General features: G+C 40.4%; 1 protein-coding gene across 5 annotated transcripts in view; it reads right to left on the minus strand.

The window, feature by feature from the left end:
- Nucleotides 1-20616, minus strand: part of sh3bp2 (SH3-domain binding protein 2) — a 92514-nt gene that overhangs the window by 19240 nt on the left and 52658 nt on the right. For all 5 annotated transcript variants that reach the window (XM_069942103.1, XM_069942110.1, XM_069942119.1 and 2 more), the window contains 3 exons: nucleotides 19720-19837; nucleotides 14169-14239; nucleotides 10676-10761 (listed from right to left, as the gene is read on the minus strand). In XM_069942103.1, coding sequence (XP_069798204.1) covers nucleotides 10676-10761; nucleotides 14169-14239; nucleotides 19720-19837 — 275 coding nt within the window. The remainder of the gene's footprint in view (nucleotides 1-10675; nucleotides 10762-14168; nucleotides 14240-19719; nucleotides 19838-20616) is intronic.

Below are 20616 nucleotides of genomic sequence, written 5' to 3' on the forward strand. Positions count from 1 at the left end.
ATTTGATGAGATAAAAAGAAGAATTAAGAATGCAGAAGAAAGAATGAATAAAATGGAAGTGGCCATATCAGAATTGGCAAAAAGAGTGGAAAATATGGAAAAACGAGAAACATTTGTAGATATGAAAGTAGAGGAATTAAAAGAGAAATTAGAAGAATCTAATAATAAAGCTAAAGAGGCACAGGAGCTGTTAGCTCAGAAGATAGATATGATAGATAGATATAATAGAAAACTATAATAGAAGAAATAATATAAAGATAGTGGGCCTTAAGGAAGATGAAGAAGGCAAGAATATGAGAGAATTTATAAAAGATTGGATCTCCAGGGTCCTGGGAAGACCAGAATTACAGGAAGAAATGGAAATAGAGAGGGCACATAGAACTTTAGCCCCGAAACCACAACCGCAGCAAAAACCAAGATCCATTTTAGTAAAATTCTTAAGATATACAACAAGAGAAAATATATTGGAGAAAGCAATGAAGAAAGTAAGAGAGGACGAAAAGCCACTGGAATATAAAGGTCAAAAAATTTTTTTCTATCCAGACGCAAGTTTTGAACTCCTGAAGAAGAGGAAGGAGTTCAATACAGCAAAAACGATCTTATGGAAAAAAGGATATAAGTTTATGTTAAGGTACCCAGCGGTACTTAAAATAATTATTCCAGGGCAACAAAACAGACTATTCTCGGATCCAGAGGAAGCAAGGAAATTTGCAGAACAACTACAAAACAAGCAGAGAGATGAAGACATGTAATAAGAGTAAAAATGACCACGATCTATATGTATGTATGTAAAGGGGTATATAGTGTGCATACATGAATGTATCCGTATTTAGAGGAAAATATATAGAGTATAGACAAGAATTAATAAGGGAGGGAAATGAAATAGAGGGAATAAGGAGGGAATTAAAAGAGTGACCTTTGTTACATATGAAAATTGAAATCTTTTCTGGGGGGGGGCTGGGTGGGGAGGAGTTACGGTCACTGCAAAATCAGCTGACGTTTGCGAGTGAATTCGCAAATCCAAATGGAGAGGGGAGATGTGGTTGTCCGACAAGGGATAAAGGACAACTCAGGAGGGGGAGGGGAGAATGGGGTTAAAGAAGTTTTAAATAGGAGAATAAGGAAAATGTTTGATGTTTTAGAAATGTTGTCTTATAAAGTGTTCAAAACAAGAAAGCAGAAATGGATAAGAAGGAAAGGTGATGATGGAGAAACGGAAAGGGAAGATAAACAAAGTATAAAATGGCTACGCTGAACTATATGACTTTAAATATTAACGGAATACATAACCAAATTAAAAGGAAGAAACTGCTAAATTTACTGAAAAAAGAAAAAATTGATATAGCATTTGTGCAAGAAACACATTTAACTGAATTGGAGCACAAGAAATTAAAGAGAGATTGGGTAGGACACGTAACAGCAGCGTCGTATAATTCAAAAGCAAGAGGAGTAGCTATATTAATTAGTAAAAATGTGCCAATTAAAATAGAAGAGGAAATAATAGATCCAGCAGGGAGATATGTAGTGATAAAATGTCAGATATATTCGGAGTTTTGGAATCTACTCAATGTATATTCACCTAACGAAGAAGATCAAAAGTTTATGCAAGATATTTTTTTGAAGATAGTAGATACGCAAGGGAACATATTAATAGGAGGGGATTTCAACCTGAATTTGGATTTAAATATGGACAAAACTGGGAAAAAAATTAACAGAAAGAACAAAGTAACCAAATTTATAATTAAATTGATGGATGAAATGCAACTTTTGGATATATGGAGGAAACAACACCCAAAAGAAAAGGAATATTCATATTACTCGGCTAGACATAAAACATACTCAAGAATAGACCTATTTTTGTTATCAGCTCGTATGCAAGATAGAGTAAGAAAAACAGAATATAAAGCTAGAATATTATCGGACCATTCACCCTTAATATTGACAATAAAGTTAGAGGACATCCCTCCAAGAATGTATAGATGGAGATTAAACACCATGTTACTCAAAAGGCAGGATTTTAGAGAATTCATTGAAAGACAAATTAAAATGTACTTTCAAATAAATACGGAATCAGTGAAAGATAAGTTTATATTATGGGATGCAATGAAAGCGTTCATTAGAGGGCAAATAATAAGTTATATAACCAAGATGAAGAAGGACTATAATCAGGAAACAGAGCAGTTGGAAAGGGAAATAGTAAAGATAGAAAAAGAATTAGCAATGAAGGAAGATACAACTAAAAGAAGAGAATTGGCAGATAAAAAAATAAAATATGAAACACTACAAACATATAAGGTGGAGAAGAATATAATGAAGACAAAACAGAAATATTATGAACGAGGGGAAAAAACGCACAAAATTCTAGCATGGCAGCTTAAGACAGAACAAGCTAAGAAAATGGTATTGGCATCAAGGAAAAAAGACAAACAAATCACATATAATCCAACGGAGATCAAGGAAAACTTTAGAGAATTCTATGAACAATTATACCAAACTGAAAACGAAGGGAAAGAAGGGAAAATAGATGAATTTCTAACTAAAATTGAACTACCAAAACTACAAATAGAGGAACAAAATAAATTAACAGAACCATTTGAAATAGTAGAAATACAAGAGATAATAAAAAAATTACCAAATAATAAAACACCAGGAGAGGATGGATTCCCAATAGAATTCTATAAAACATTTAAAGATTTATTAATTCCTCCCCTCCTGGAAGTAATCAACCAGATTGATAAAACACAAAGCTTACCAGATTCATGTAAAACAGCAATAATTACAGTAATACTAAAGCAAGGGAAAGATCCACTCGCACCAGCGTCATATAGACCAATATCTTTACTTAACACAGATTATAAGATAATAGCTAAACTATTAGCAAACAGATTAGCAGAGTATGTACCGAAAATGGTAAATCTAGACCAAACTTGATTTATTTAAAAAAGACGCACAACAGACAATATTTGTAAATTTATGAACTTAATTCATGCTGTAGAAGGGAGTAAAGCGCCAACAGTAGCAGTTGCTTTAGACGCAGAGAAGGCCTTTGACAGAGTAGAATGGAATTATTTATTCAAAGTATTACAAAAATTCAGTTTACCAGAGAAGTATATTAATTGGATTAAAGCATTATATAAGGGACCATTGGTGAAAGTGACAGTAAATGGATATATATCAAAGCAATTTAACTTAAACAGGTCAACACGGCAGGGATGCCCACTATTACCCTTATTGTTCGCGTTAGCTATAGAACCACTAGCAGAATTGATAAGAACAGAAAATAATATAAAAGGGATAAAAATAAAAGACAAGGAATATAAAATCAGTTTATTTGCGGATGATGTTATAGTATACTTAACAGAACCAGAACTATCAATAAAAGAATTATATAAGAAATTGAAGGAATATGGAGAAGTGTCGGGTTACAAGATTAACGTAAATAAAAGTGAAGCAATGCCTATGAATAATGCGGATTTCTCAAAATTTAAGGAATCACCATTCAGATGGCAAATGCATGCAATAAGATACCTAGGTATACAAATGAATAAAAATCTCGGCCAACTATATAAACTCAATTATTATCCACTAATGAAAAAATTACAGGACGATTTAGAGCATTGGAAAGATTTACCACTAACACTAATAGGAAGGATAAACTGTATTAAAATGAACATTTTCCCAAGGATATTATACCTATTTCAGGCATTGCCAATACACTTGACAGAGAAATTCTTCAAGGAGTTAAAGAAAATAATAAGGAAATTTTTATGGAAAGGGGGGAAACTGAGGATAGTACTAGATAAATTAACAGAATGGTATAAACAAGGAGGCTTTCAACTGCCAAACTTTAAAAATTATTATAGAGTCGCACAATTAAGATACCTATCAGATTTTTATCAAACAAGGGAAAAGCCAGATTGGACTAGATTAGAATTAGATAAAATAGGGGAAAAGATACCTGAACACATATTATATAAATGGGATGAAAAATTGGTACAACATAGAAGTTCTCCAGTATTACATCATCTACTCAATATTTGGAAGAAGATTCATGTAGAAAGGAATAAAACAAATTATCAATTACCAAAACTAATATTGACGCAAAATAAGTTACTCCCTTTTACAATAGATAACCTTTCCTTTAGAGAATGGGAGAAAAAAGGGATCAAAAGAATAGAAAATTGTTTTTCAGGAAATAGATTATTATCCTTTGAACAAATGAAAGATAAATACAATATAACTCAAGATACAGTGCTGGCATATTACCAATTGAGATCCTACTTGAAGGACAAATTAGGAAGCAGTCTGAGTTTACCAGAGGGAAGTAACTTTGAATATGTGATTACAGATACAATGATAATCAAAAAATTTATAACAAATATGTATATTAAATTGCAAGAAAAGGAGAATGAGGAAACAAATGGTAAAACTAAACAAAAATGGGAACAAGATTTAAATATAAAGATAAAAAAGGAAACATGGGAGAAGTTATGTTCTGGAACGATGAGAAATACAATAAATATGAGGTTACGTATGATACAATATAACTGGATACACAGGCTATACATTACACCTCAAAAGTTAAATAAATGGGACCCAACAGTATCGGATAGATGTTTTCGATGTAAAAAAGAAATGGGAACAACAATTCATGCAATCTGGACATGTGAGAAAGTAGAAAAATTTTGGGAAGATCTAAACCAAATATTAAATAAAATTACAGAAAACAATATACCAAAGAATCCAGAGATCTTCCTCCTAAGTAACATAAAAAACAAAGAATTTGGAATTGATTTGGAGGATGCACAAAAAAGATTTGTTAAGATAGCTCTAGCCGTAGCAAAAAAATGTATTATGTCATGCTGGAAATCAGAAGATAATTTGAAAATACAACAATGGTATATAGAAATGAAAAAATGTATTCCATTAGAAAAAATAACATATAGTTTAAGAAATAATATTGAAATATTTGAACAAATATGGGAGCCTTACATGAAACACAATAGAGAAAACCTACCGGGGACATTCACTACCTAAATTAACGAAAGGAGAAGGAAATGAAAAGAACTGACTCAGTGGAATTTCTCGTTTATTTTTATTGAATGACAACATTGTTTGACTGGTTTAATGTATCCTAGATTTTGTACTTTAAATGGACAGGGGGGGGGAGGTAGGGAGGGTGGGGGGGGGAGGTAGGGAGGGTGGGATGGGAGGAGGGAGAAAATGGCACTGTATATATTTGAAAAGGAAAAAAGTATGTATCATGGTTAATGTGGTTTATGGTGTGAAAAAAATAAATAAATAAAAACTTGCTTATCCAATTCTCCACCCCTACTTCCAGATCATTAATATATATATAACAAACAATAGTGGACCCAGGACCGATCCCTGAGGAACTCCACTAGTCATCGGTCTCCAATTGGACAAACAATTTTCTACCACTACTCTCTGACACCTCCCATCCAACCATTGCTGAATCCATTTCACTACCTCCTCATTTATACCTAATGCCTCCACCTTTTTTCCTAACCTCCTGTGGGGAACTTTGTCAAAAGCTTTACTAAAGTCTAAATAGACAACATCCACAGCTTTCCCTTCATCAACCTTTTTTGTGACCCCCTCGAAAAACTTAATCAGGTTTGTCAAGCATGATCTACCCCTGACAAAACCATGCTGATTACTCCCTAGCAATCCCTGTACCTCCAAATATTTGTAAATAGCATCCCTCAGAACACTTTCCATCAACTTGCCCACCACAGACGTCAGACTCACGGGCCTATAATTCCCAAGTTTACATTTAGACCCTTTCTAAAACAGCGGAACCACATGCGCCACCCTCCAATCCTTTGGCACTACCCCCGTGGCCAGTGACATCCTAAATATCTCTGTTAATGGCCCCACTATCTGTCCACTAGCCTCCCTGAGTGTCCTTGGGAATATTTTGTCCGGTCCCGGAGATTTATCCACCTTTATCTTTTTCAACACAGCCATCACTACCTCCTCGGTTATCCTTATATGCTTCATTACCTCATCAATCTGTTTCTCTAATTCAAGAATCTGATCTAATCGATTCTTTTTTATTTTAGAAGTATAACTAATTATTTGTTCTCTCAAATAGGCTTTCATAGCATACCATAATACAAACTTGCTTTGAACAGAATTAAATTTAAAAAAAAATTAATTTGTTTTTAAAAAAAATCAATAAATTCCATATTTTTTAACAACATTGTATTAAACCTCCAACGATAGGCCACTTGAATTTTCTCAGAAGTTGCATATGTAAAATATAACAAAGATTGATCTGAAATCACCCTACTTTTATATTTCGCTTGTTGTACTTTCCCTTGTAAGTGTGCTGATACTAAAAAGAAGTCAATCCTTGAAAACGATTCATGTCTAGATGAATAAAAGGAGAAATCTTTCTCTGTCGGATTAAGACGTCTCCAAATATCTACTAAATTAAGATCTTTCATCAACGCTTGAACCTGAACTTGGATTTCTTAACTTTCTTCGGAGATTTATCTAATAAAGGTTCCAAAACACAATTAAAATCACCAACTAAAATATTATCATTAGCCTGACCCAAACATAAAAATGCATCTGAAATAAATATTTCATCATCTGCATTTGGGGCATAAATATTAAGTAAAGACCAAAATTCACTAAAAATCACAATTCAATTTAAGAACACATCCTGCCTTTTCCTCCATTGATTGTAATTCAAAAGATACATTTTTATGTATCAAAATTGCTACACCGTAAATAGCCCTAGAATTAAATGAAGAAGAATATACATGCCCAACCCAGTCCCTCTTTAATGTCATACTTTCCTTCACATTCAAATGTGTTTCACGTAAAAAAGCAATATCAATTTTCATTTTCTTAATATACGCCAAGGCTCGTTTACGTTTAATTGGACTGTTTAATTTTCGAACATTAAAAGTAGGAAAGCTCAACTTTGACATATCTACTAATATTACTAAATACCAATAATATCTTTATATAAAAACTCAAATCAACGTATATAGGCCCTCCAATAGAAAAAAAATCACAAATTAAAAATTAACTAAAATGAAAATAAAAAAAATAAAGAAAAAAAAAGAACCCCCCCCCCAAAAAAAAAGCTACCAAAAGGTAGAATCCCCTAAGCAAAAATTGGGTGTGGGTCACCCACCAGTGGCTGATGACTAGTAAAGAACTTAGAGCAAATCTCTCCCTCCCCAGCCAAACAATGAATAACAATAAAATATCATAATAACAAAAAAAATAGAGTAAGAAAAAGAAAATTCTTCTTTTCATCCAAGAGATTCCAATCTCGAAGATCCTATTTCAGAAGAAGTTGTGCTCTTTCCATTCCCGTTTTTCCCATTTCTGCCATTTCTTCCGTTTCCAGAACAACCAGATTTTTCTTAAGGAGATAATGGTGGACTCCATCTTTGTCCTCTTATATCTGGCAACGAATCAGCAAAAATCATTGCTTCACGATCATTCTCAAAAAACCGGAATTGATAGTCTCCATAAAACACCTTCAACACTGCCGGGTAATGAAAAGTAGACTTAAAACCTTTTGCCACAAAGCTTCTTTAACTGGGTTAAATCGACGTCGACGCTGAATGACCTCTTGACTGAAATCAGGATTTAAAAAAAACTCTGCTATTCTGAATCAATAACGGAGTTTGTCGTTGTCTCACATTTTGCACTGCTATTCGAAGTATTGCTTCTCTGTCCAAATAATTCAAACATCGAATTATTACCAGTCTCGGTGGTTGAGGGTGTTCTTCTTAGAGCTCTCTGGGCTCTTTCCAGTACCAATCATCCATAAAAAATTCTTGCCCTAATACTTGCAGGAACGAGTCTTTAAAGAAACGAAGAGGATCTTGTCCTTCTATACCTTCTGGCAGACCAACAATTTTCACATTATTCCTTCTGCTTTGATTCTCCAAGTCGTCTATTTTCCTCTCTAGCTCCTTCTCACATTCTCCCAATTCTATGACTGATTTTTCAACCTTTAACACTTTTTCTGTGTTAGAAGCCACTTGTTGTTTACAGTTCGAAAAAGCAGTCTGAAATTTTAAAAATTCTTCATAAGATGCATCCACACGTGCTTTAACTGTATTCAATTCTGAACTTATACTAGCATTCATTTGAACCATCTCATTCATTAGAGGCTGAATATCTGCATTTAGTTGCATACGCTGTAGATCAGAAAAACTCAGCCCTGTTCTCTCTGACGTAGTGGCAGAACAAGGTAACTGCAGCAGAAGGCATTTTAAAAGTTTTAATGCGGGTCTGGACTCCCAGCGACGGCACCCCGACTTCCTCAGGGGGCCGCTGCTGGTCTCCCCCCACATCTCATTGTGTTTTCATGAAATCACGAAGGTAAGCGATTTCTTCAGGTTGAAATGCTTCCTGATGCATTTCCAACAATGGAGTCGTCTTCCTGCATGCTCCCTCCGTTGAAATCGAAAGGCTTTCAAAATCGGGATCCACTTCTTGGGAACACGCACCTTCTTCCAGAGAACGGGTAATTCCAGCGCCATCCTTCACTTGGTGAGTAGTAGACTTTTTTTTTCAGCTCCCACAGGCAGTCTTTGACGTTTAGACACTGAAGAAATTAAGCCTGGGGCTGTATCAGGTTGTCTAGGCCCCAAATCTTCAGCACTTCGAAAATGTAACTTCTTCTGCACTTGAGGTTTCATCTTTTAACCATTAGCGGCCATAATAGTTCCCTGATACTTTAAACTAAAATTTAAAAAGTTTAAACTTGAAAACAAAGGGTTAAAAAACGGGTACTTAAAAGTCTGGCCAGAGAGGTCGAGATTACACATCTGGACTCTACGCCATCTTGCCACGCCCCCCCCACCAATCATCCCTGATTGCCACACTTGGATGACCAAAAGTGGGACTCCCTCTGGTGCACTCTGAAGACACTTTCAGGTGGCCAAAATCCCCCAATATAAAGCCACATTTTATACCCCAATGCGGCTGTCAGGAAGCCACTTGAAAGCACAGGAGGCACATAAAAGGCGAACTTTGTTACCCTCCTCCGGGAGGGATGATCGCCGGAGCACTGAGATCCCCCCGGCACCTGAAAGCAGCTGCCTGAAAGCGGCTGCTAAGTGGATGACAATCAGCTGCGAGCACCTGACAGCCCCCCTCCCCGCTGCCCCTGCCCCCCGGCGCGGGACGTCCCCACACTGATCCCACTGCCCCACTCTTCCCACAGCCCTGTATCAGTCCCCTCAATGTGGGGCGGCCTTGAGTTAGTTGTTTTCTGAAGAAGAAGCCAGAGAATACAGGACAATACTGTAATTCCATGTAAGTGGTGACTCAGGTGGACAGGTGATGGCGAAGGTGTTGACTGGCCTTCATTGGGTAGGGTATGAGTTGGCTCATGACATAGCTCTATGAGGCATTGGTGAGACCACTCCTGGAGCACTGTACTATGCGCAGTTCTGGTCATCCACTGCAGGAAGGACACCAATAGGTTGGAAGGGGTGCAGAGAAGGTTCACCAGAAGGTTTCTGGGAATGGAGAGGGCAGGTCGGATAAGCTGGAGTGCAGGAGGCTGAGGGGTAGTAACCTTATGGAGATTCATAACAGGGTGGCATGGTTAGTACGTTATCACAGCGCCAGCGACCTGGATTCCAATTCAGCACTCTCTGTAAGGATCTTGTACTTTCTCCCCATGTCTGTATGGGTTTTTCCCAGTTTCCTCCCACTCTTCAAAATGTGCAGGAGTTGTAGGTTAATTGGGTGTAATTGCCGGCACAGGCCTGAGGGTTGGAAGGACTTGTTACCGTGATATATTTAAAATCACGAGGGGCATGTATCCAGTAAATGGTCACAATTAATTTCCTAGGGTAGGTAATTTCAGAACTTGAGGGCATAGGTTTAATCAAGAGGGAAAAGATTTAAGGGGGAATGTCAAGTTAGTCTCTGGCCTAAATATCTTTTTCTCACTCCTAATTCTGTTTTTGTAAATTTATTGGGGTTTACAAAGATGAGAGATGATCTCACTTAACCATCAGGTTCTGGGGTGGTTGGTTGTGCTATGTTTACCTTGTGGGGAAAGTTGGAACTTGCATGCATCATTTAATTTAATTTAGACATATAGCATGGTAACAGGCCCTTCTGGCCCACGATCCGACCAAATACACCCAATTAGCCTACTAACCCCACATCTTTGGAATGTGAGAGGAAACCTGAGCACCCGGAAGAATCCTAAGCAGGTCATGAGGAGAACATACAAACTCCTATCAGACAGCAGTGGATTTGAACCCGGGTTGCTGGAACCACGAGAGGAGGAAGAATTTTTTTCTCACAGACCGTTACGAATTATTGCAAGTCTCCTGCCCCAGGGAGTTGTGAAAGAGGAATTGATGAATATACTCGCGGTCGATTAACATTCAGCCAGCAGGGGAGTCAAATGTCAAGGGGATCAGGAAGGAAGGAAGTGAAGCTTATTCCCCTCCGCCATCAGATTTCTGAATGGACAATGAACCACAGGCACTGCGTCACCTTCTCCTATTTTACACTTTTAATTATTTTTAAATGTAATTGATAGCAATATTTACACAGTGAGGCTGCCACAAAACAACAAATTCCATGATGCATTCATGACAATAACTTCTGATTTTGATTCTGAACACAAAATAGAAGAGAAGTTACTTGCCTCCAGCTTCGGATTCTCTTAAAGGGTACTTTATCTCTACCGGACATTCAACTGAGCCATAAAAATTCTCCATGTCGGAGGTGTCGCTGAGAGGGAAACAAATGGATTGGATCAAAGGTTCTGATGAAAGCTTGACTGTTTCTCCATATATGCAGTCTAACCGCGCCACTCTGTGAACCTCACGCAGTCCTGTCCCCGTGCTCTGTGACTCTAATAACAGGACCTTAACAATGGCAGAGAGGATGTCTGGAGCCTCCCTCCCCACCCCCCACCATTCGCGTGATACACCGGAATCGTTGTCTGAAGAAGATGCGCAAAGTCATTGAGGACCCCTTCCATCCTACACACAGCATCTTTCAGCTTCTCCCGTCAGGGAAGAGATACAGGAGGATCAGAGCCACTGCCACCAGGCTGAGGAACAGCTTCTTCCCATGGGCAGTGAGAATTCTGAACGACAAAAGGAACTGCTCACCCTAACTTATTTGTAATTATGAATACTTGTTTGCCTCTGTGTGTGCCATGTCTGGTTGTGTGTCTGCACGTTTTCAACTGTGGACCGGAGAACGCTGTTTCGCCAGGTTGTACTTATGCAATCAGCTGGAGCTGACTGGTTTGACGAACCACAAAGTGCTTTGAGGATATCCTGGGATGATAAACAGTGCTGCCCATGCCTCGCTGAACTAAATTAATGATTCATGTTTATTTCAGATTTCAGACTTATTGTCAGAATACATACATGACATCACATACAATCCTGAGATTCTTTTTTCCTGTGGGTGTGGCAGAATTATCAATAATCAATACTGCAAGAAAAACTGTACACAGCATAAATGTAGAACCATAGAACACTACAGCGCAGAAATCTGTGCTGAAAGATTACTAATCCCACTGACCTGCACCCAATCCGTAACCCTCCAGATCGCTCCCATCCATGTATATATCCAATTTATTCTTAAAACTCAAGAGTGAGCCCACATTTACGACAGATGGCAGCTCATTCCACACTCCCAGCATTCTCTGAGTGGTTCCCCCTAAACCTTTCCCCTTTCACCCTAAAGCAATATCTTCTCATATTTATTTCTCCTAATCTAAGTGGAAAGAGCCGACTCGCATTTACTCTGTCTATACCCCTCAGTTCTCCCCTTATTCTTCTTCATTCCAAGGAATAAGTCCCAACCTGTTTAATCTTTCCCTGTAACTCAACTCCTGAAGACCTGGCAATGTCCTAGTAAATCTTCTCTGCACTCTTTCAAATCTTACTGATATCCTTCCTGTAGTTTGACGACCAGAACTGAACACAATACTTCAAATTTGGCCTCACCGATGTCTTATACAACCTCACCATAACTTCCCAACTGCTATACTCAAAATTTTAATTTATGAAGGCCAAGATTCCAAAAGCTTTCTTAACAACCCTGTCTACCTGTGATGCCACTTTCAGGGAATTATCTATCTGTATTCCCAGATCCCTTTGTTCCTCCGCACTCCTCAGTGCCTTATCATTTACTGTATATCTTCCACCTTGCTTTGTCCTTCCAAAATGCAACACCTCACATTTGTCTGCATTAAACTCCATCTGCCATTTTTCAGCCCATCTTTCCAGCTGGTCCAGATCCCTCTGCAAGCTTTGAAAACTTTCTTCGCTGTCCACAATGCCTCCAATCTCAGTGTCATCTGCAAAGTTGCTGATCCAATTTACCACATTATCATCCAGATCATTGATATAGACAGCAAACAACAATAGACCCAGCACCGATCCCTAAGGTACACCACTAATCATAGGCCTCCAGTCTGAGAAGCAATCATCCACTACCATTCTCTGTCTTGTTCCATTCAGCCAATTTTGAATCCAGTTTACAATTTCTCCATCGATACCTAATGTCTGAACCTTCTGAACTAACCTCCCATGTAGGACCTTGTCAAAGGCCAGACTAAAGTTCATGTAGACAACATCCACAGCCTTCCCTTCATCTACTTTATCAGTAATCTTCTCGTTAAGCTCTATAAGATTTGTGAAAAACAACCTACCATGCACAAAGCCATGTTGACTATCTTTAATCAGCCCTTGGTGTCCAAATACTTGTATGTCCGATTTTTCAGGACACCCTCCTCCAATAATTTACCCACTACTGACGCTCACCAGCCTGTAATTTCCTGGTTTACTTTTGGAGCCTTTTTTAAACATGTAAATAAAGAACTGTACACAGATACAAATGTAAAGAAACTGACTGTGCAAAATAGAGAGAACAAAAAGAAAATCAATAAAGTGCACAAGTAAGAGTCCTTAAATGAGTCTCTATTGAATTTGTGTTTGAGGAATCTGATGGTGGACAGGGGTAGCAGCAGTTCCTGAACCTGGTGGTGTGAGTCTTGTGGCACCTAGACCTCTATCCTGATGGCAGCAGCAAGAACAGAGCTTGTGCTGGGTTTTTTCACTTTACAGTTCTCTTCTCTCTGTGCCGTCCTGACCTGGGGAAGATGACCCAGGAGATAGCAGTTCCCACGATGCTGACCAGATGCTGGCCTTCAGCCATGAAGATCGACAAGTCACGGTTAGAGTAGAGGTCAGCGCAATGCTATTAAAATGCTAGCAACATGTTTTGAAACCGGCACTGTCTGCAAGTTTGTATGTTCTCCTCGTATCTGAATGGGTTTCTTCCAGGTGCTCTGGATTCCTCCCACCCTTGAAAATGTATGGTTGATTGGTGTTTTTGGGCGGCAAGGGCTTATGGGCTGGAAAGGCCTGTTACCGTGCTGTATGACTAATCTACATTTTAAATCCTTTTCACGTGGAGGGCACGTGTAAAAGAGGCGACTGAAAGAATTTCTGTCATTTCGGCCTGTGCCTCACTTGCTCACATTGGTATGAATTTCAAAACATTTTTGGTCTTAATTCCTTGCAGCGCAAGAGACTGAGGAGCACTTTATCTGAGGTTTATAAGATTCTGAGTGGCATGGATCGAGTAAATGCTCATAGTCTTTGTCCTCAGGGACAGATGATTCTTGAACTAGAGGGCAGAGATTTAATGTGAGAGAGGAGGGATTTTAGAGAAATCCATTAGAAATAAATTTTCACTGTATCTGGGAACGAGCGACCAGAGGAAGGAATAGAAGTGGCTATAATTTTGTCGTTCAAAAGTCACATGGACAGGAAGGGCTGAGAATGCTATGGAACAAATGCGGGGGAAAGGGATGAGCCCAGAATACCAACTTGGTCAGCATGGGTGAGTTGGGATGAAATGCCTGTTCCCTACTCTACGACTCTAACGAGGAAAATGGGCCTCCTCCACCCTAGCCAGGGATCGAAGATAATACATAATGAACACTTGACTCCCACTGCTCACATCAAGAGTGGTTATCTGCCCATTCCCCATCTCCCAACTGGAATGAGCAAGTTCAAACCGAAAGAAAGGTTATGTCCGTGAAGGACACAATGTGAAAACGCACTGGGCTCTATAAGAATTAACTTTCTCGGAAATGACAGTGACTGTACCTCAGGTTTCCTGGCGAGTCTACCTTCTCGTGGTAACAATTGATTTCTCTTCGCAAACACATCATCCACTTCTGAAAGGAAGAGCAATAAATGATGATCAGACCTGCTTCCTTTTCCACTGGCCGACCCCGCTTAACCTTGGGAATAAACAGTCCAGGACATGTACATCCATTTGCTGCACTGCATGCAAGGCACTTTGTTTTTGCTTCTTCAACAAAAAGAGAAGCAGGAGGGACTCAACGGGTCAGGCAGCATCCATGGAGAGAAATAGGCAGTTGGTATTCTTATGGGAATTGGTTCATGACAGATAAGCGTATTTTCTGGATGCCTGAGATTGTGTGTAGAGTGATTGGCGAACTAATGGTGAGCATGCCAATTTTAAACTTCTGTATTTTTTAAAACTTATTTATTTTGTTATTTTTTTTCCAGTTGCTTGAGGCTACCTGTTGCCTGAATTCCAGGTAATGGGGATATTTATTTTCTATCTTTTCTATTTATTTTCTCTTTTACAGTGTAATGATATGCACTCTACTGTAGTTTAACAAGAAGGTCTGAAGCTGCTGGGATCGAGAGCAATACACCAAAGTGCTGGAGAAACTCAGCAGGTCACATAGCATCCATGGGAAGTAAATGGCAGTCAATGTTTCAGGCCTGGGCCCTTCATCAGGAGTGTGGAAAAGCAGGTAGACTCCTGAATAAAAAGGTGGGAGTAACATCGAATATCGAACTTTACACCACCGTACAGGACCTTTGGCCCACAATGTTGTGCTGACCTATATAATCTAAATAAACCCCCACCTCACTCCCAAAACCCTCTATTTTTTCTTGCATCCATATGCCTGTCTAAGGGTCTTTCAAGCGTCCCTATTGTACCAGCCTCCAGCACCAAACCCGGCAATGCATTCGAGGCACCCACCATTCTCTGTGTAAAAAAAATCTTACCCCCCTGATGTCTCCCCTAAACTTTCCTCCCCTCATCTTATACAGATCTCCTCTGGTGTTTGCTACTTTCACCCTGGGAAAAAGGTGCTGCCTGTTCACTTTTGCTTCTCATATTCTTGTAGATCTCTATTAAGCCACTTCTCATCCTTCTTTGCTCCAAAGACAAAAACGCTGGGTCTGCTAACCTTGCCTCATCAGGTGTTCTCCAATTGAGGCATCATCCTGGTAAATCTCCTCTGCACCCTCTCTAAAGCATCCACATCCTTCCTGTAATGAGGCGAACAGAAAAGATTTGAAAGGGACCTGAGGGACAGAGGACCATTGTTACATGTAAAAGAAATTTAGAGAGGACACGTTTAGAGGGATATGAACCGAATGCAGGCAAATGGGACTAGCTTGGTTTGTATGGACAGGATGGGCCGAAGAGCCTGTTTCTGCACTATAGAACTCCACGACAATCAATGACTAACTGGAAGAGCCATGGATTACTCCTCCAACATTCTCTCTTGCCACTACAATGGATCCTTCTCATCCTGCAGGATGGATCCATGCCGATGACACAACACCTCCTTCCCACGCACGGTGCAGGACCTGAACATTTCAATGTACCTAGAGGTAGCAGAGATGAAAATGGAAGTAAAATTAAAAGGAAGGATGTGTGCCATGGTGCAACAAAAGATCACCAGATAGGTTTCCATAATGAGAGAAAAATTCTTGAGAATATTTTCAACAGACTGTCCTGTGTTGTCTCAAATTTAGAAGATTGGAGGTGATCTCATTGAAGCATTTCTGTTCTCCTTCCTTGCGAAAGGATATACTTAGCTTTGGAGATGGTGCAGAGGAGGTTCACCAGGTTGATTCCAGAAATGAAGTGGGTTAGCTTATACAGTAAAACCTGCAATCGGCAGCCTCAAGCAACCAGCAAAAAAAAAATTGAGGAAAATAAACAGGTTAAAAAATATGGAAGTTTAAAATTGGCACACCTTGCCGTTAGTTCCCCAATCCGCAACCTCAAGCAACCGGAAAATTCACAACTGGCATCTATCAATCCCCATAGGCGCCAGATACTAGGGATACTCAATTATGCTCTTTGGAGTTGAGAAAGATGAGAGGGAATCCTCTGGAAACACCAAAAATAATGACAGAATAGCAAAGTAGTGGTTAACATGGTGCTGTTACAGTGTCAGCCACCTGAGTTCAAATCCAGCACTCTCTGTACACTGGCTGTACATTCTCCCCATGTCTGCATGGGTTTCCTCCGGGTGCTCTGGTTTCCTCCCACCTGTCAAAACGTATAGAAGTTGGAGGTTATAAGGTGTCTTTGGGGGACACGGGCTCACAGGCTGGAAGGGCATGTTACTGTGCTGTACAACTAAATAAGATAAAAACAGGAAGCTTGTTTCCATTGGTGGGTGAATAGAAATAGGGGACAGAGGCTTAAAATTCGGGGGGAATAGACTGAAGTCAGATGAGGAGGGACTGCTTCTTCCAGAGAGTTGTGAATCTGTGAATTCTTTGCCCAAGGAAGCAGTAGAGGCTGCCTCATTGAGCTTATTTAAGACACAGACAGATAATTTTTAAAAAATTTTCAGGGAATTAAGAGTTCAGGGGAAGGGGTATGTGGAGCTGAGTCCACGGCTAGATCTGATTGAATGGTGCAGCAGGATCGATGGGCCGGATGGCTGACTCCTGCACCTGTTTCTGATGAAATGTACAAATTGTAGAGTCATCCCACACAGAGACAGTTCCTTCAGACCACTGAGTGAGTGGCACCTGGAGATACCCATACAGTCACAACGAGAGTGGGCAAATACTGCACAGACAACACCTGAGGTCAGGATTGAACTTGGGTCTCTGGAATTGTAGGGCAGCAGGTCTTTGATATGATATTGAGGCTTTGTGAGGCACTGGTGAGTATGGGGTACAGTTTTGGGCTCCTTATTTGAGAAATGATGTGCTGGTGTTGGAGAGAATTCAGAGGAGATTTATAAGAATGATTCCTGGAATGAAGGAGTATTTGACGGCTCTTGGACTGTACTCGGAGTTCAGAAGAATGAGGGGGGACCTCATAAAAGCATTTTGAAGGTTGAAAGGGCTGGACAGAGTAGAAGTTGTTTCCCATGGTAGGGGAGTCCAGGACACAACTTCAGGACTGAAGGACGCCCATTGAAAACAGAGATGTGGAGGAATTTCTTTAGCCAGAGAGTGGTGAACTTCTGGAATTTGTTACCAAAGGCATCTGTGGAGGGCAAGTCATTGGGGGTATTTAAGGCAGAGATTGACAGGTCTCTGAATAGTCAGGCTATCAAGAGTTTTAGGCAGAAGGCAGGGGAGTGGGGCTGAATGTGAGAACAGGGAATGATGGAATGGCAGAGTGGACTCAATGAGCCTAATGCTCTACTTCTGCTTCTATATCTTATTGTCTACCCGCTGCATCACTGTGTCTCCTGGGCAACCTTCTTGAGCCAATATTAGGGTGGCAAGTTTGGAGTAGCAGATCTAGCACTGTTACAGCACCAGTGATCAGGTCTGGGCTTCGAATCCCGTGCTGTCTGTAAGGAGTTTGTACATTCTCCTCGTGTCCGCGGTGGGGGGGGGCTCTGGTTTCCTCCCACCCTCCAAAATGCAGCGGGGGCTGTAAACCAATTGGTTGTAATTTGGTGGGTCAAAAGTACCTGTTACTGTGCTGTATATCTAAATTAAAAAATTAACTCCAGGCGGTGGAGACACACTTACCTCAATGAAGGGCTCGGCCCGAAACATCAATCATTCTTTCTCCCACTGATGCTGCTTGACCCTGATGAACCCTTCGCTTGTTTCCCCTCACTGTTTTGTCTCGTTTTACATTGGGCAATAACCTTTCAATGAGAATTAGGCTTCTCTTTCAGATCATTGAGCAAGTTCAAGAGGCTAGTGAATTGGAAGGCTGGTGGAGGGAGGAGGGTTATTGGATGATGGGTGCTGTCAATAGGAGATTGGTGTGTGGAGGAACATCTGGCCTTGGGCAACTGAAGGTCAAGAGTGTGGGAAATGGCTGGGAGGTCATCACAATGTGGAAGATGTGGGGTTAAATATAGATATTGAACATGGCAGCATGGATTCACCACTTTCTGAGAAAAGCAGTTCCTCCTCACCTCTATCCTAAATCTTGAGGCCATCTCCCTTCATTTTAGTATCATCTCCAAGTGGACACAACCTTCCTGTCTCTATTTTCTTTATCCCTTTTAGAATTGTATGTTTCTATAATATCCTCTCCTCTTCTGAATTTAGTGAGTATAGTGCCAGGCTTTGTGAGGGGTAAAGTGCATGTGGTCAGATTTCCTCAAACTTCTCTCACAAACTCACTTGGAAAGAAGTGTTGATGGAGTGGAGAGAGATAACCCGTACCAAGAGAACTATAGGCAGCATTATGAGGGGTGTAAGTGCAAACAGGCATGTTCCACTGAGGTTGGATGAGACAAGAACTAGAGGACACGAGTTAAGGATGGAAGGGGAAATGTTTTAGGGGAATATTAGGGGGAGGGGCTCTTCTTCACACTGAGAGTGGTGGGAGTGTTCCAGCTGAAGTGAATATGGGCTCAATTTTTACATTTAAGAAATATTTCTATACGTACATGGATGGGAATGGTCCAGGTGCAGGTCAGTGGGACTAGACAGAATAAAAGTTTGGTGCAGACTAGAGAGGGTGAAGGGCCTTTTACTGTGTTCTATGGTTCAAGTGACTCAATCTCTCCTCATAGGCTAACCCCTCACCTCCAAAATCAACCTGTTCAACCCTCTCTGCAATGATTAATTTTTCTTAAAGTTAATTTGAGGATATCCTGGCTTTGGAGGTGGTGCTTGTTTAGTTGGATGTAAATATCACTAGTACTCTCTCCTGGATGCCGAGTGACAAATAGCTCATTGCTTGCAATAAGGCTAGCATAAAAGGATGCTTGGCATGGACGGTGGTGGAGGTGGGGGGGGGGGGGTGCCGAAGGAATTAAACAAAAAGTCTGCAGATGCTGGGGTCGAGTGCAGCACACAAACGTGCTGGAGAAACTCAGCAGCTCACGCAGCATCTATACAAAGTAGAGAGTCACCAATGTTTCAGGCCTTGCCCCTCCAGACACACACTCGATGTTACAAAAACAGTTTTTTCCCCTCCGCCATTAGATTTCTGAATGGACAATGAACCTATGTTCACTATCTTGCCTTTACTCTTTTTTTACACCGGCTATTTATTATTTTAAATCTTGTATTTACAGAATTGTAATTTTATTGTAATTTTGCACCTTGATCTGCACCACATTACTGCTGCAAAACCACAAATTTTGTGATAAGTCATCATGTCAATAAACCTGATTCTGATCAGGAATGTGGAAAAGAGGGTATTTTCCTGAAAGGGGAGAGGGGAGGGGGAGGATCATCATAAGCAGGGTAGCTCTCAAAGAAGAAGGAAGGGAAGAGGGTGGGGAACTGGAGGAAAGGAGCCAGCGGGTTAGGGAAAAGGAGATACTGGGGAAGGGGTTAACGAAAATTGGAGATCAATGTTAATGGCGCCTGGTTGGAGGGTGCCCAGATGGAAGGTGAGGTGTCGTTTCTCCAATTTTTATGACGTGGGCTTTACCTTTCTCTCTTCCTCACAGGATGCTGAGAAGAACCAGGTTCTGTACTTCTTGTTAACGTGAATGATTTTGAAGGGAAACACGTTGCTCGATGTTGTTTCTTCTGTCGATCTCATAATCCTACAAGAAAAAGTGTGCGAAGTCAAGCTACTTCAGACTTCACGTGCAAGAGGATGTTCAGCTGTAGATATGACCATAAGACATAGGAGCAGAAATAGGCCCATCAAATCCACTCTGCCATTCTATCATGAGCTGATCTACCCGCACCCACATCACCTCTTACCAGTTATCCTGTGCTCCTCCCCTGCCCCTTTCTCCCTTCTTGTTTCTCCTCCAGCCCCTTCCCCCACCTTTTTATTCAGGTATGCACCTGCTTTTCCAAATTCCCTAGGAAGGGAATGTTGGAAAACTACTGCAATAGAGCAGCCATTCTCACAGGGTCATAAGGCCCTCTTGGGGGCTACAACATATTTAGGGGTGGGGGGGTTCGGACTGAAATCATAAAACACTTTTTGTGTTTTTTATGTAGTCGGTAGGAGAGAAGCACAGAAGAAATCAACTAAACTTGACTGCTTCACAGGGAAGGGGGCCCATAAACTTTGAGCAAACTCCTAAGGGGGCCATGGCCAAAAAAAGGTTGAGAACAGCTGCATTCGACCCCAGCATCTGCGGATTTTCTTATGTAACGAAGAAAATTACTTGTTTGTAATTAGTAATGCCAGTGTTTTGATCTAAATTTAAATTTTTAATTTTAGACACACAGCACGGTAATAGGGCCTTTCGGCCCACGAGCCCATGCCATTCAATTGACCTACAACCCCCGGTACATTTTGAAGGGTGGAAGGAAATCAGAGCCTCCAGAGGAAACCCTTGCGAACATGGGGAATATGTACAAACTC

This window comes from Narcine bancroftii, chromosome 1 (genome assembly GCF_036971445.1).
Source record: "Narcine bancroftii isolate sNarBan1 chromosome 1, sNarBan1.hap1, whole genome shotgun sequence".
Taxonomy (NCBI): Eukaryota; Metazoa; Chordata; class Chondrichthyes; order Torpediniformes; family Narcinidae; genus Narcine; species Narcine bancroftii.